Source organism: Leptodactylus fuscus, chromosome 1 (genome assembly GCF_031893055.1).
Source record: "Leptodactylus fuscus isolate aLepFus1 chromosome 1, aLepFus1.hap2, whole genome shotgun sequence".
NCBI lineage: Eukaryota > Metazoa > Chordata > Amphibia > Anura > Leptodactylidae > Leptodactylus > Leptodactylus fuscus.
The window spans coordinates 149,391,113-149,408,628 of NC_134265.1; the positions used below are offsets into that span (position 1 = coordinate 149,391,113).

General features: G+C 42.2%; 1 protein-coding gene across 1 annotated transcript in view; it reads right to left on the reverse strand.

The window, feature by feature from the left end:
• Positions 1-3,311: 3,311 nt before the first annotated feature.
• The window catches only part of PCSK5 (proprotein convertase subtilisin/kexin type 5), a 371,370-nt gene continuing 357,165 nt past the window's right edge, over positions 3,312-17,516 (reverse strand). The window contains exons 34-37 of the mRNA XM_075278157.1: positions 15,736-15,953; positions 14,605-14,705; positions 12,964-13,147; positions 3,312-5,191 (exon numbers count right to left, since the gene is read on the reverse strand). Coding sequence (XP_075134258.1) covers positions 4,779-5,191; positions 12,964-13,147; positions 14,605-14,705; positions 15,736-15,953 — 916 coding nt within the window. The 3' untranslated portion in view covers positions 3,312-4,778. The remainder of the gene's footprint in view (positions 5,192-12,963; positions 13,148-14,604; positions 14,706-15,735; positions 15,954-17,516) is intronic.

A 17,516-nucleotide genomic window follows, 5' to 3' on the forward strand; every position in this document is an offset into this window, starting at 1 on the left:
CGGCGGCAGAGAGAAGACATCTAAAGGTAGAAGAATAGTCTTTCTTAAGGCTATTCCTACGTGTTAGGGTGAAAAAAATTTGCATTTTAATGATTGAATTCCTTTAAATGTCATGGCAAATTCTATATAGCGGGTTGCCCATTCCTGTAGCGTTGCATCCTTTGGCACAAGTTATATAAGTCACTTTCATGAGTCTTCTCCCTGTCTTAGGCATGCCTATGAAGAATTGGTAATGTCACTGTCTGTTCGTTGCTTTGTTTTTTTTGGGTTTAAGTATAGCTGATTGAAAGTGTCCTGGATATTCATTTCTATGGGATCATATTTGTCTATGTATATTTTAGTCCTGTTTGTTAGAAGCAATGAGTCACCTGATTTTATACATATTAAATCTGTTAGACTGGTTTCATTCCCTGAGCTGGCAGAGTTCAATTATTCCATAAAGGAACAAGTCTGTAGCATGTTGGTTCAGTGTTACAAGGGCAACATCTGCAAGGAATTTGCATGTTCTCTAGTTTCCGCCCACACTCCCAAAACTTACGGATCGTGAGTTTGGATTGGGAAGTCCTGCCTGGAACAGCGAGTGATGGTCTTTAAAGCTCTGCACTACATGGGGCCTTAGCCTCAAAGGGAATTTCCAGGACTTTTAAATTGATAGGTCATCAATTGAAGATCTGTGGGGGTCTGACACCTGGGACCTCTGTGGATCAGCTGCTTCCACTTCACAGGTCATGTGACATCATGTTCATCAGTCACATGGCCTGAACACCGCTCAGTCATATTCAAGTGAATGGACCATGCTGTGATGTAAAGCACAACCCAAGTCGCTGTGCTTTATAGGTAGTGGGGAAGAGGTTATAGTTCTCACCAAAGCTCTACAGCCTCTTCAGACTGCTGATCAGCCAGGGGCCTAGTTGTCAGACGTTTGCTGATCTTTAGCCTTAAATGGAATATACCAACATGCTGTCTGTTGTAAATTTGTATAAAAACTGCTAAAAAAATAGTTTGTGTGGTTAAATCGGCCCAATGAATGTAATTTTATTAAATGTGTATTTTAATTACAGCTGCATTTTTTTCATATTTTTTATTTTGTTCCTGATGTTTAAAAATTCAGGCTCCATCAGTACTGTACTGTCAGCAGTACATTGGTTATAAACGTCCTCACAGTACCTTGTGGAAGCGATTCTACAGTTTCCAAATATATCTCTGTAAATCAGGGGAAAAGTGCAAAAACCAAAGCCCAGACCACTAAGGGTCCATTCACATGAAGGAAAATGGTGAGGAATTTGGTGTGTAATTTCAGGGCTAAAAAAAAGCCTCCCATTGACTTCAGTGGGTTCCTTCTTCTGCTAGCAATGGGAGGCTTTTTTTTCAGCGCTGAAATTCCACACCATTTTCCTCCATGTGAATGGACCCTTATGGGGCACATAAGCGCTGGCATTAGTATTGAGATTGAAACCTCCATCTAGCCCATAAACCAAGGAGACCCACAGATTACCCTAACCACACTAAGGTTGATTAAACATCTTAGTTCATATAATTATTACAGATGAGCGAGTAGTGAAATATTCAAAATTCGATCTATTCGTTCGAATATCGAATCCCATTATAGTCTATGGGCAAAACATGCTCATTTCAGGGAAACCAAAATTCGACCAATTGGAGTCACCAAGTCCACAATGACACCTCAGGAAATGATGCCAACACCTCTGGAATGCAACTGGGACAGCAGGGGAAGCATGTCTGGGGTATCTAACACACCCAAGTCACTGTATTATTATTATTATTATTGCTGCTGCTACTGATTTAGCCAGCCAATGACTGTATACGATTTTTTTTTCAATGCCTACGTTGTCCTACTTCCTGTCCCACCTCCCCTGCACAGTTATTGCTGTAAAAAAAAAAGCGCCAGGGAAGGCGGGAGATCGAATTTTTACTGCGTTTACCGCATGGTATTCGACCGAGTCCTAGTATTTTGAATACCGTAGTATTCGATCAAATACTACTCACTCATCTCTAATAACCATCACTATCAAGAATTCACTGTAGGGATGAGGTAGGGGGCCACGGACAAAAGATTGCACTGGGGCCCACAAGACTTTAGTTACGCCACTGGTATGATCAAATTCTTGCTCAAAGTAATCCAACGAAAATGTGGTGTAAACATAAACCACACAATCTAAAGCTACAACAGATTTATCATCCAATATCAGCCACTGTTTAACCCCTTGCAGACATCCGTTGTTTTATTACAGATAGTGGGTCTGTTTCCAAATGTGTGCCATAACTCCCAATTATCAGCTGTTACCTACAGAATAGACTCAGTGGTAATGTTGCACTCACAGCCATTAACCCTTTAATTTGGACCCAATAACCCTGCTGATCCTACTCCCCATCATACTTTACTATGATGTCACAGAATGCTGTCCATGACGTAAGGTAGCGGGAACTAATCTGCCACCGATTGTAATGGTGGGATTTTTCATACTGCCGTCTGAAGCCTAATGTGTATGACCGGCCTTATGGAACCACATATGACTTACTTATATAGAGTTGTCTAAAATCATGACTTTGCTGTTTTTGCCAGGGTGCTTTTTTGTCTTTGAAAAGGGTCAAGGAGTATCTATGCAAGTATAGCTTATAGCATGCATCATAATAAAAATTGTCCAAATTGTTTGTGCAAGCTCCACTTGAGCAATACCACATAAACTAGACATTGTAAATACAAGAGATCCGTCTACAGAGGGAACTAGATTTTGTGGAATAAATTCATTGTGTACTTTTTTTTTTAATACATTTTGTGCAACTTGCATCACAGCGTAGAATATGAGCCCACATAGATTTCTCCTTAAGGATAAGGCCCCACAGGCTTAAAGGCTGCGGGAAGAACCGCTGCGTGAGCGCATTGCGGTTCTTTCCGCAGCGCTTTTAAGAGAAAGTTCACGGAGTTTTCCTCTGCGGAATTTCTCTTAACATTATATCTACGGGAAAGCCACCGGCGCAACGGCTTTGCAAATCGCATCATGTCCGCGCTATGATCTTTTCCGCAAAGTGGAGATGGGATTCGCATGAATCCCATTCACTTTGCCTGCACTGGCGTTTCCGGTCCATGGGGCCCCGGCCTAAATTATATATTACCATCACAGTTTTCTTATATCTTAGAGTCTGAAAACAAATGAAACCCATTAAAATGCTTTTTTTCTGCATTGCACCATCCTTAGCATGGAGATGTGCCATATGTATTTTAAAATTTAAGCAAAACCAACAATGACAATTTTTCACATATCATTTTTCCCTTAAATAGTTTCCAGAGTGAAAAGAAATACAAGGAGTGTTTAAAGAAAATGTTACAAATTTAAGACAAAGCATAATGTGATATTTAAAGGGGCTTTCCAAGCTATAAAAAAAAAAAAAAATTAAAAAAATGATGTCATCAATTTTAAGTGATTTCATCAGTAAAAGATCGGTAGAGACCCCCAGTCCATCAGCTGTTTTAAGAGACTGCAGCGGTCAGGTGAGTGCTGTAGTTGTTTCAGTACATATCAAGCACAATGCTGTATATTAACACTGCGGCAATGCTCGATATCTACCCACACGAACATGACATCACAAGACCTGCAAGACCTGGGTGTTGGATCTTCAATTGCTGATCTATCCTTACACTAGATCATCAATTAAAAAGTCCCAGAAAACCCCTTTAAGTACATGACAATGTACGCCATTCCATAGATTAGAAAATACTACTTTTTCATGTGTGAACTATTCAATGCAAACTTTTCCAGTATAAGCAATAAATCTCATTACAGAGGACGATGTGGAAAAAAACAGTCATAAGCCAGTACCACATGAGCATAATATAGGACCATACTTCTGTCTTTGCTACAGCTGCAAATCTTAACCAATGGTAATTTATTAAACTGGTCATACACATTAGATGTATATATGCTGAAGTTTAGTAGGACTACCATGATGGCTGAGCTTGGTGGTGCAAAGGGTCAAGCATGCTGGATTTCAATATGTCTAATGTCGGCTTGATGTGCATATTCAGTCCATGAAATACAAAATGGATATTGGTCGTATTTTGTGCACTGAATATTGGGCATGGACTCCCAGCATTATAGTCAACAGGAGTCCTATACTGTAATCATGTTTTCAGGATGGATAAATAGTCACAAATGGAGCCAGGAACTTCTTACATCATAAATGACTATAGTGCTTGGAGTCCAGGTCCCTGCTCAGTCTTTGGTCCTGGAAATATGGTTCATATTTCTTCCACCGAACAGCCCACATGAAGCCAGTTTAAGTCCTTTGTTGTCATCGAGATATGTCAGAGGCCAATAGCAGCAAATTCCTTCCCCCTCACCATTCAGATCAGCGCACTCAGCCATGTCCGGGTGTATGGTGGGTCAGGAGAGAGAGATCTACGCCAATACAGCCAGCAGTTATCTAGTGTGTGCAGCCAGCATTAGTTTTGGTCATAATACCCAATGCAAGGATCTATGGCCATAATCATTTGGGTTATAAAATCTGAGTTTGGGCTGGAAATGTTGACTGTAATATGTGTGCAGACATGAACTGTATTATGCTTGTGTGAAACTGACTGTACAGTACATATAAACTGCCACCATATGGAAACAACAGTTTCAATGAATATAGTGTAATTTGTAGTCCAATGGAATTATATGTATCCTACAGTGCAAAATGACTGTATGCGTCGTAAATAATCCCCATTTCTGTCCCCTTAGTCCTTACCATTATTTCAGTGCAGATGTTCACATACATTATCTAAAAGAATAACTTTCATCATCATATTCTAAATCCTCATCATCATCATCTTCTAGAAGACCATATTTAAATTTCCTATACACTGTCCCATCCTGACCCATGTAAACAATGTCTTCATCGTCATCATCATCTTCCTCCTCTTCACGATCCCGGTATTCAATCACGTGGTCCTGCTGGAAGCTAGAAGTGCTTTCTCTAGTGCTTTTGTAAGACTGGAAGGCTTTTGTTTGGTCTGGCAGCTTTTCATACCCGCCTTTATTTGTAGACAAAGATTTTGCACGGGCCCGTCGCCAAAGGAATACGAGTGCTGCAATTGTAAGCACCAGGAGAATGGATATTGCCACAGATAAAGCCGCCTTTTTATGATCTGGTTTTTCTTCCAAGAGCCTTGTTATCAGGATACATTCATCTAAAATGTGAACAAATGAGAAATCAGATTACATTAAGGGGGTTGTTAGGGCAAACAAAGTTTTATTAAAAAAATGCCTGTTAGTGCTACTGATGGGTTAATCAATGCACTCACATACCTATAATCGTGTTTTGGGTGATTTCTGGGTCTCTGCGGGCTGCTGGTGTCGCTGTTTTGTTTTACAGGCTCAGCTTCCTGCTCTCTTCCTCACTAACCGTCTCACCTTTCTCTCTCCTCCTTCCTCACAACCCCCCCTTCTTCCTCTCTCTCCTCCTCCTTCCTCACTCCCCTTCCTGTTTCTCTAACTATCCCACCCTGCCCTACCTACTCAGCCCAACCATCGACCCATAGTATATACTTACCCCTCCATGCTTCCGGCAAGACGGCCTCTCCTTCTGTACTGCTCCTGTAGTCCTCAGCAGTGGAGACAAGGCAAGACACCTCTACTGCGCATGCATGGAAGCACAGTAGAGACAAATTACAGGCGGCGTGCATAGTGAAGAAGAGCTTGCACCGCACAGACAGTGGGAGGAGGAGCCGTCTCGCTGAAAGAAGCCATGGATGGGTAAGTATGAGTGGAGTGGATGGAGGGGGGAGTAGTAGTAACGAACCATTTCCGGAAATGGGGAAATGGATCGTCACCAGATAATCAAAATATGTCCCTGGGGCAGTCATGTGACCTCCCCTGGGATATGGGTAACTATGTATTTTTGATAATCAATGTTATTTAGAAAGTAGGAGGGGGGGGGAGGGTATTTAGATTAGTGTAGGGAGTTTAGGTTATCCCAGACAACCCCTTTAATATTTCCATGAGGTTTTGTGGTATTAGATACTTATTTCTTAGCTAAAATCATTTTTCTTTCAATGAGTTTTAAGAAATCAAAAACAATATACACCCATGTCTTAGAGATGGTGGAAAAAACAGCATACACTTTCAGTATTGTAATGAACATTACATCTCTAGAAGTAACTTTGAGAAGTTACTACTAGAAGTTACTTTGAGGTGCTGGTGCTATGTTACTACAGCAGCCTGGAGTTTTCTGAAGGCTCCTGAATTTACCATAGGAATACAGTTACGGAGGTCTGCCTATGGCAGGTTCAATACCTGTAAAACAATTCTGAAATACAGTGGGAAAAAAGGATTTAGTCATCCACCAATTGTGCAAGTTCTCCCACTTAAAAAAGATGCGGTCGGCCTGTAATTGACATCATAGGTAGACCTCAACAATGAGAGACAAAATGAGAAAACAAATCCAGAAAATCACATTGTCTGATTTGGAAAGAATTTATTTGCAAATTATGGAGGAAAATAAGTATTTGGTCAATAACAAAAGTTCATCTCAATACTTTGTTCTATATCCTTTGTTGGCAATGACAGAGGTCAAACATTTTCTGTAAGTCTTCACAAGGTTGGCACACACTGTTGCTGGGATGTTGGCCCATTCCTCCATGCAGATCTCCTCTAGAGCAGTGATGTTTTGGGGTTGCCGCTGAGCAACACGGACTTTCAACTCCCTCCAAAAGTTCTCTATAGGGTTGAGATGTGGAGACTGGCTAGGCCACTCCAGGACCTTAAAATGCTTATTACGAAGCCACTCCTTCATTGCCTTGGTGGTGTGCTTGGGATCACTGGCATGCAGAAAGACCCAGCCACGTTTCATGCCCTTGTTGATCTAAGGAGGTTTGCACTAAACACCTCACGATACATGGGCCCATTCATTCTTTCATGCACATGGATCAGGCGTCCTGGTCCCAGAGAAAGAGTTGCCACCCCCATGCTTCACAGTAGGTATAGTGTTCTTTGGATGCAACTCAGCATTCTTTCTCCTCCAAACACGACAAGTTGTGTTTCTACCAAACAGTTCTACTTTGGTTTCATCTGACCATAGGACATTCTCCCAATACTCTTCTGGATCATCCAAGTGCTCTCTAGCAAACTTCAAACAGGCCCGGACGTGTACTGGCTTAAGCAGAGGGACACGTTTGGCACTGCAGGATCTGAGTCCCTGGCGGCGTAGTGTGTTACTGATGGGAGCCTTTGTTACGTTGGTCCCAGCTCTCTGCAGGTCATTCACTAGGTCCCCCCGCGTGGTTCTAGGATTGCATACCATTCTTGTGATAATTTTGAGTCCACCAGGGTGAGATCTTGTATGGAGCCCTAGATCGAGGAATACTATCAGTGGTCTTGTATGTCTTCCATTTTCTAATTATTACTCACACAGTTGATTTCTTCACACCAAGTTGCTTGCCTATTGCAGATACAGTCTTTCCAGCCTGGTTCATGGCTATAATTTTGTTTCTGGTTTCCTTGGACAGCTTTTGTGTGATAACAACCTCAAACAGGAGCCATTACTACAGGTAATGAGTGGAGGACAGAAGAACCTCTTAAAGAAGTTAAGGTCTGTGAAAGACAGAAATCTTGCTTCCTTGTAGGTGAACAAATACTTATTTTCCTCCATAATTTGCAAATAAATTCTTTCCAAATAAGACAATGTGATTTTCTGGATTTGTTTTCTCATTTTGTCTCTCATAGTTGAGGTCTACCTATGATGTCAATTACAGGCCGACCTCATCTTTTTGAGAGGGGGAATTCGCACAATTGGTGGCTGACTAAATATTTTTATCCCCCACTGTAGACTGCAAAACATTTTACTGAAATCTCAAATCTGAAATCAGAAATCTGAAATCAGGTTCAAGCCCACTAAACGGGGCTGGAAAGAAAAATGTAAAAAAAAAAAAAAGTTATTGAAAAATATATATAAGTATTCAAATCACCCTCCTTTTCCCTATGCCTCAGACTGAGGCCTGAATCTAGCTACCGTATATACTCAAGTATAAGCCGACTTTTTCAGCACATTTTTCATGCTGTAAAAGCTCTCCTCGGCTTATACACGAGTCAGGGTCCACGGAGCACAGAAAACTGGAAGGACCTGGAAGGGCGAGGTCCTTTAGTGCTACTGCTCTGTGATTGGCTTTTCATGAGGTCACATGACTGTAATGTTATCAAAGGTCCTGTAGCCACTGGTATGTAACATCTGCAGATAAGGTTCAGTCTAAATCCTAGTAGCTCCGCTCACACCAGAGTCCAATCACATGGTCATGACGTCATCAGAGGTCCTTTAGCCCACTAGGATTTAACATCTACCCTGCAGATGAGTGGCCAGGATTCATTGTGTCTTATGGAAGATGTCTGTTGTATGGAGGAGAGGAAGCTACAGTAAAGTGAAACACACAGATACCTTCCTTTAGTTACTATACCTATTAATGTCTGGCATTTGGGGTTATTAATAGGGTTGAGCGATCGGGATCAGAAAAGATCAGATTCCGATCAGCGATCTAGAAAATTTTGCGATCGAAATTCCGATCCCGATCTTTTCGGGCGGGATCAAGATCGGGGCTTATTTCTCACAAAGCTTGGCTACTGGCCAATCATTGTGGGAAAAGCTTGGCTACTGGCCAATCATTGTGGGAAAAGCTTAGCACCCATAGGAATGAATGTAAGCGGCCGGCCGCTTAACCCCCTATGTGCTGGCTGCGTCCATTCATTCCTATGGATTTACCGCAGCCTTCCACTCTTCTGCTTCGTCCCTGTTTTACCGTATACTCAGCTGAATATACGGTAAAACAGGGACAAAGCAGAAGAGTGGCAGGCTGCGGTAAATCACTGTGTGCTGCGCTGCTGTGAGGATGACGAGGCAAGTTCACGAGTAGAAAGATACTACTGTACATTGACTTATCTATCTACTAAGTCAATGTACAGTAATATCTATCTACTCGTGAACTTCGCTCAACTTACCTGCTCAGAAGTGCTGCCGCTACCTTCTGCTGGTCCGGTCCACTGTCCTTCATGTGGCTTCAGAGCACCCTGCGCCCCTCCCCCGCCTCCCTAGACTAGTATTATAGAGAAGGTAGGGCTTAGGAGAGTGTGGGCATGTACTGGGAGGGGAGACGTGAGTGATGCACTCAAGTCTCCCGCCCACACTCTCCAGCCGCACCAAGCCCCGCCTACTCCCTGCATCTCTACAATACTAGCCAATTTTTGGACTATATGTTGTGTAGTGAATAGGATTTTAAAAAAATCCCATTGACTTGCATTGGGATCAAGATTGGGTTCGAATGGAAAATGATCGGAAATCGGATTTTAAAAACGATCCTGAAATTTCAAGATCGGCACAACCCTAGTTATTAATTTAGTTTCAGTAACTCCATGTGCCTCACATTAATAAAAATTAACCCCATCATGTCCCTCATATTAACCTCTGTGTGCCCCATATAAGGGTTACTAATATATGAGACACATGAGGGTACTAATGATGGACCTTAATTATGAAGATATCTAATTATTACCTCCATATGTCCCACATATCAGTAACTCGTATGTGAGGCACACAGGGGGTTAATGTGAGGGACATGATGGGGTTAACTGCTATTACTATGATCTCCATGGAGTTACTAAGCTGCAATGCACATGACTAGACTTTTTTATCTGCAATGGTGGATTTGCCCCCCTCGGCTTATACTCGAGTCAGTAAGTTTTCCCGGCTTATATTCAGGTCGGCTTATACTCGGGTATATACAGTAATCTGTCCTCTTTTCTTCACTCTCCAGTGTCTCCATTATCTGTATTTTCTATAGTAATGCTATGGTTTTTCTTTCTTTCTTTTCTATTGATACTACTGGCTGAGGTCTGTCCCTTCCCTCTTATTGCCTTCTTCTCCACAAACTGGCTCCTCTATGGGCATTCCCTTATATAAGTGATTATATTATATAGTTCCCATGATATTATCAGTGACCTCTGCACCCATAGCTGCTCATGGTTTGGCTGGGAAGCTGATGCATGGGATTATTACAAAAGCCTCATGGTTCACAGATCTTGTGCTGCTCCTGCTCTCTGCTGGATTCACATGGCGGAGGACATTTTTGGATTGTCCAAAATGAATCACAAAAAATTTGGTTTTGTTGGAAACTAAACTGTTTGGAAATATAATCTGGTTTTGGAAATATAAATCTGGTTTGTTACAAACTGGTTAGCCCATCTCCTCTCAGAATCAATAAGTAAATGCATGTACCATGTACATCTACAGGTAAACTAAAACATTGGTCATATTCACTTTAAATAACATTTCTGTGAGTAAAGTACTGAGTTAAAAAAAAAATACTAAACTGCCCATTAGCTGGAGAACATCTGTAATGGATTACTAAAGGGATTATGTATTGTATTGTGCAAATCCTCTGCAACCTGGCATTTACCTTGATCCCTTTTATCATTAACTAGATCTGTACCTCTAGTTCACTGAATCGACAACCAGTATACCTGTATTACTAGGGTTCTGTTATCACAGGAAGTCCTGCACTAAGAATTCTGGAATCAAAGTCACAAAATAGGGGTTTGCAACTTTTTGGGCTTACTTGGGCATCATTTCCCTTTCAAAAAGTGGCTGGGAAAGTGAGCATTGTTAGTCTGCCGAGCTGGTATACAAATGATATATCAATCGAGTCTTGAAATTGTCTCACTTCTGTTAGGGAGCTTATGTAGAAAATGGAGTAACAACTCAGGAGTATTAAAGATGGAATACGTTTATCAAACATCATGCATCATTTTATAGATTTGAGGCAAATTTCCCTTACAATAAATCTCCTCTGGCATGGGATTCTTTTCCCATACAAGCATATAGTGGCACAAAATAACTATCACCCCTGGTATGAAGCTATATGGACTCTATAGTATCTGTAAATGAAATTGTAGTTACATGTGACATAGCATTCAATATATGGCTTGCATACCTTGATTTCTAAATGTTACTTTTCTGTCCTGTCAGGATGAGTGTGATTAAGGGCTAGTTCACACGTGGGGCGGTATGGCGTATTTTGGTCCTGATTGTGGCGCGGGAAGCCATGTCACAATAAGGCCAAAATGCGCCTGTCACAAGTGTCGCGGCTTCCTGCTCTGGAGTAGGCCCAAATCTATGAGCCTAGTCCGGAAGGTGCTGCTGCGAGGCGGACGTTGGGCTGAATCAGCTACGGAATCCACCTAAAAAAAGGGTAGCTAGCGGTCTACATAGACCCCCATTGTCTATGTAGATTTTGGCACTGAATCCACATCATAATCCGCCCCCTCTTGCCCCGTGTGAACGAGCGTACACTGACAAAATTCCCTATCAAAATGAATAAAATGTAACTTTTATTTCAAACTGCATACTAAAATCGTAGACCCAAATAAAAACAAAAACAAAAGGTTGAGAGGTAGTGCTCATAGAAACAGCTTGCTGAGCAGTACGGTGACAGTGGGCAATATCCCTCTATGCACAATATCTTGCCTTCACTGTCCCTAATACCATAAATTTCTGTTCACTTAACGCTGTTCTCCTTATAGTGATAAGCTATCCTCACTCACACCTTTGAAAATGACATGAGGAAACTACAGCGGGGGTGATTTAGAAGAGACCAATCATCAGCTTCTTGAAACAATGAAACTCTACCCCGTCGATCCCCAGGGAGAGACTGTCAGGCTGAGGATGCTGCTTAAATCCCCCTCCTCCTCACTAACACTTAGACCTCAACGCGTTTCCCTTCTTAGTTCATCAGGAGGCACGGTATTTGAGCGCAATGGCTAGTTAGTTGTGCGGTGAAAACCGCAGTTCACGGGACCATGAGGGTTGGCCCCGCTACTTCATAAGGATTGACGCTGCCCGCTGCAAAACTCAGGTTTTATATACCTGCAGACGCCTGAGTCTCCGCCTCCCTGTTCCACGCCCCCTTCATCCCGCGCTCCAATCCCTGAGCGTCTGGGAGGCGAACCTCTCAAGGGGCGTGGCCAATGGTCCAGGAAGGCTGGATACGGAGCCTCGCGCAAGCGTGAGAACTTAATAAAGCACAGCGCTGACTTCGTAGAACGAAGAGGCTGTATAGGGACATTTCGCAAACTGGGCTAACTTCCTCACAGGTCTCATTGAGCCCCCCAAGGGGGCCCTACAAGGCGGTTGTCACAACATGTGTGAACGAGCCCAAATAATACGGTGCTTATTCTGTACAAGTCCCTATTCGCCTAGGACCTAATTTGTTGCTAAAAGTTACTTCAGCAATAATATTGAATTCAACAAATGCTATGCTTTTAACCCCTTCACACGCCAGTGACATTTTTCGATTTTCATTTTTGACTCTCCAACTTCCAAACCTCATATCTTTTTTTATTTTTCCATTCATGAAGCCATACAAGGACATAATGATTGAGGGACAAATCATCTTACCAGTGGTGCCATTTATTATTCTGTACCATGTACTGGGAAGCTGGAAAAAAATGGCCCTATCGGAATTGGTGTTAAAAATTATTTTGAATGTGGAACTGAGTATTACTTACAGCTTCAGGGGACTTTAATGAGGTTCCCTGCAGCACCTAGCAAATATACGCATGACCTCCTTTGAGGCAGTATGAGTATGGCTGCCATATTAAGGCTTGGTCCCAGTATGTGGACAAGTGTTCATGCTGTGGACCAGTGCTTCGGAGGAGGCGTATTAATATGTTTCTTTTGTAACTAGTCCACATCTATTATTTACATTTTCTATTGAAGTGAATAATGAGACTATACATTATTTGGATGTGTAAGTACATGTATACTTATCTAAAGCCCCATTACTATGCCACAATATGAACATATGAAATTGAATACAGAGTATAATAATAGTTTACCTGATACAGTATATATGTAATGATAGTTCTAGAATTGAATGGCTTGTGTCTGTACTATTATTATTGTCTGGAAGAATTATCTCACCCAGTGTTTCAGTGCAGTCACAGCATTCCCCTGTATCTTCTGATTTGGCACTGCAGCAATGCACACACCTTCCTCCATCTACATAAAGTGAGAAGCTTGCTGGACACACAGTACAATTGTGAGGTCCAGGTCCCTTACATTCTACACAGCTGTCATGGCATTTCTCGCATTGTGCCTTAGGATCCTTTAAGAGACAAAGCAAAATATTACTATATATATAATATTGTACGTATTAGAACCCAATAAGATATGTTTACTAAAATACTGCTGTATCATTGAGCATTATAAACCATAATGTGATGTGTGCCATATTTATCAGGACAGGACTTACTGCCTGAGTAATACAGCACAGCCAGTCTGTTAGACCAGGTTGATGCGGGGGCCGCACATGGCAGAAACACCACGGGTTACAGTCACAGCAAAGTGGATGAGACTCTAGCGAATCCCATCCCCACTTTGCATTAAAATGCGCGCTGCAGACACATGGAGCTTTCCAAAACCGTTGAAGTTTTGAAAGTCGCAACATGATTTCTCTATTATTATAATTGAAGCAGAAAGTCTGCAGAGGAAAAGTCGCCATAAAAAGATATGCTGAACCTAAGTGCCATTCTATTCAGTGCAACTGTCCCAGAAAACCTGAACAACTGCATTAAAGGGAGTGTGTCAGCAGTAAATTGGTTATAACCCACATGAAAGGAAAAGTTCTTTGGGGAAGTGCATACAAGTTGCAAAAATGCACATAGTGGATAAACACTTGCATTTAATAAGGGAAGAAAAAACACAGAAAAAAACATCATCCTGGGGTTGAGAAAAGTGCAGGAACGAGAATACTAAAAGGATACCTGTGTTTTTTTTTCCGATGGAACATACATCAAGCAGAGTCTTCCTGGGACATCGTCCTTTTTACTGGGCATAACTGCCCCATTTTGGTGCACCTCCATCTGCAGGTCACTCAGAGTAAGGGGCTGTTACCTAGTGTGATCCTCTGGCGGTAGTTTTTGGAGCAACACTTCCCATGAGGCTCAGGAGTGTGCACAAAGACTCATGCCATTTTCTATGCATTATATATTTTCATGCTAGTTTTGGCACTATCTGGACAAATCTTATATATAAAATACACTGTATATAGAGATAAGCGAACACTGTTCGGATCAGCCAATCCGAACAGCACGCTCCCATAGAAATGAATGGAAGCATCTGGCACGCAGACTTTGCCGGCGGCCGGCAGCTTAACCCCCCGCGTTCCGGCCGCTTCCATTCATTTCTATGGGAGCGTGCTGTGAGCGTGCTGTTCAGAAAGGCTGTTCCGAACAGTGTTCGCTCATCTCTAACTGAATATACTAAATAATGCCCTTCGTCTTAAATAAGCATCTCTCTTCTCCCATCCACATGATCATTTCAATGGGAGTTCTCAGGCAGAATCAGCCTGGAGAATGAGCAGGAAAAACATCAGCTACTGCCTCCCATTGAAATGAATGGGATGCTGATTTTAGGTGAATTTTGTGGCAGATTTCGCCTCAAATTCAGCATCAATTTCCTATGTGTGATGACCCCCAAAATCTCCAGACAATACGCGCGTACAGGCTCTTGAGATGTATATCCAGTGCTGACAGTAATAATACCAATTTCATTATGTCTTACCTGGGTACTTTTAAACTCTCCAGGAAAACACTCTGAGTGACAAATTTTCCCTAAGAGCTGATAACTGGATACACAGGATGTACAAGAAAGAGCTCCTGGACCTGCATTAAAAGTATATAAGTATCAAACATATTATCAGACATATGCAAGACAACAAATACCTATGGTGCCTTGAGGCTGAAGGCGCACATTGCGGAAACGTCACAGCAGAAAACGCTGCATTTTACAGAATGTACAAAGTGAATGGGATTCTGTTAATCTCATCAACGCTTGCAGAAAAATATCCGTAGCAGAAAGGTTGTGCTTTTTTAAGATCATGGTCTGTCAGTTATACCTGCAGAGACAGGAAGCAGAACGTCCGCAGAGGAAAACTCTGTCATAATGCAATGTGAAAAACTGCAACCCCCCCCCCCCCCCAATGCAATGAGATTCTGACAAGGTCTTTTCCACAGCGTTATTTTTGGCTGCTTTTTGCTACGTGAGGCCTTAACCTAAAGGGGTTTCCTGGTATTGTAATACTGATGACCTATACTTATAATATCATTCTCATCATGCTATCATACATCATGGCGTTATCATGTTATACTATTTTCTGTCATTTTTTATCACTATATACCATTATGGCTTTCGCTTTGATGTTTAACCATGTCCCCCAGATTTCTGTACTTTTGACTTATTACCTCTTATTTGTTAACCATTGTGTGCCTATATTTTGTATCATATTATGTATTTTTATCATCACTCTATGTTTTATCATCACTAACTGATTATTTTCATGTTTCTGTTTAGTTGGTCTGAGCAAGACGCTAATTCTGAGAGGAAACGCGTTGCCTTTTATTCTGTATGTCCAAGTGGAATTAATAAATGACCACCTACTCTATCCAGCCGTATATGCTTACCCTTCTATTCAGCAGTATCAATCCCAGCATTTTTTATTGTTTTTTTCCTTCTATCTCATTGCATTACCACTAACCTTTGGTTGAGTGGTCACTGGGATGAGCAGCAGCTCTACAATAGCACACCACAATAGGAGAGGAGCAATTACATTGCCTAACCAGTAATTCTGCCAACACACATAACAATTTGAGGAACCAAGACTGAAAACATTTGTCCATACCCAAAATTACTTACCATCACAGGTCCTGCAGGTTGCATGGCATCTTTGACAAGCTTTCTTTGCACGGTCCTCATAGTAGAATTCAGGACAAACGCTATAACACTGTTTTTTATTTCTCATAAGGAAAAAATTGTTGTGGCAGGAGAGACAATCCGTGGAGTCTGGGCCTTGACATTCACTGCAAGTCGTGTTACATTTTTCACACGAGGAAGTGGCGTTATTAGCAAAATGTCTAGAAACCAGACAGAAAATAAGAACATAGTATTGAGAGTGGCCATAAAAGAAGATATTTGATTACAAACCCATCACCTTTTGCTAGGATATACTGAAGACCGCAAATGGTGTGTGTGTGTGTGTGTGTGTGTGTATATGGTCTTATGCGAAAGTGTTTATGTGGACAGTAACCAAGATTTATATGATACTAGAGGGAGAACCCGGCTTCACACGGGTATATTACATTTTATGTAGTGGCCCCATAAGACTTGTCCAATTTTGCACTGGTGTATTTTGTATGTTGTTTGTGTGAATGTCCATAAGCGTCATGTGATTATGTGCTGAGACGCGTATCTAATTCTCTGGCTTGTAGTAATGTGTGCAGAGGCATGTATCTAATCCTTCAAAGTGTGGTACTGTGTGCAGACACATATATCTAATCATCCCCTGTGTGGCATTGTGTGAAGAGTCGCGTGTCTAATCCTACGGCGTGTGGAACTGTGTGTAGATGCGTGTATCTGATCCTACGGCATATGGTACTGTGTGCAGACGCGCATATCTAATCCTCTGGCGTGTGGTACTGTGTGCCGATGCGCATATCTAATCCTCTGGCGTGTGGTACTGTGTGCTGAGATGCGTATCTAATTCTCTGGCTTGTGGTACTGTGTGCAGAGGCATGTATCTAATCCTCCAAAGTGTGGTACTGTGTGCAGACACACGTATCTAATCCTCCCCTGTGTGGTATTGTGTGAAGATGTACGTATCTAATCCTACGGCATGTGGAACTGTGTGTAGATGCGCATATCTAATATTACGGCATGTGGTACTGTGTGCAGACACGCGTATCTAATCCTACGGCATGTGGTACTGTGTGCAGACGCACGTAGCTAATCCTCTGGTGTGTTGTACTGTGTGCAGACGCGCGTATCTAATTCTACGGCATGTGGTACTGTGTGCAGACGCGCGTACCTAATCCTCTGGCGTATCTATGTGCAGACGCACGTATCTAATCCTCCCCGTGTGGTACTGTGTGCTGAGATGTGTATCTAATTCTCTGGCTTGTGGTACTCTGTGCAGAGGCATGTATCTAATCCTCCAAAGTGTGGTACTGTGTGCAGACACACGTATCTAATCCTCTCCTATGTGGTATTGTGTGAAGAGGTGCGTATCTAATCCTACAGCATGTGGAACTGTGTGTAGACGCGCGTATCTAATCCTACGGCATGTGGTACTGTGTGCAGACGCGCATATCTAATCCTCCCCCATGTGGTACTGTGCGCTGAGACGCGTATCTAATTCTCTGGCTTGTGGTACTGTGTGCAGACACACGTATCTAATCCTCCCCAATGTGGTATGGTGTGAAGAGGCATGTATCTAATCCTACGGCGTGTGGAACTGTGTGTAGACGCATGTATCTAATCCTACGGCATGTGGTACTGTGTGCAGATGCGCATATCTAATTCTACGGAATGTGGTACTGTGTGCAGAGGTGTATATCTTATGCTCTGGTGTGTGGAACTGTGTGCAGATGCGTGTATCCAATCCTTTGGCATGTTGTAGTGTACTGTGTTCAGACGCATGT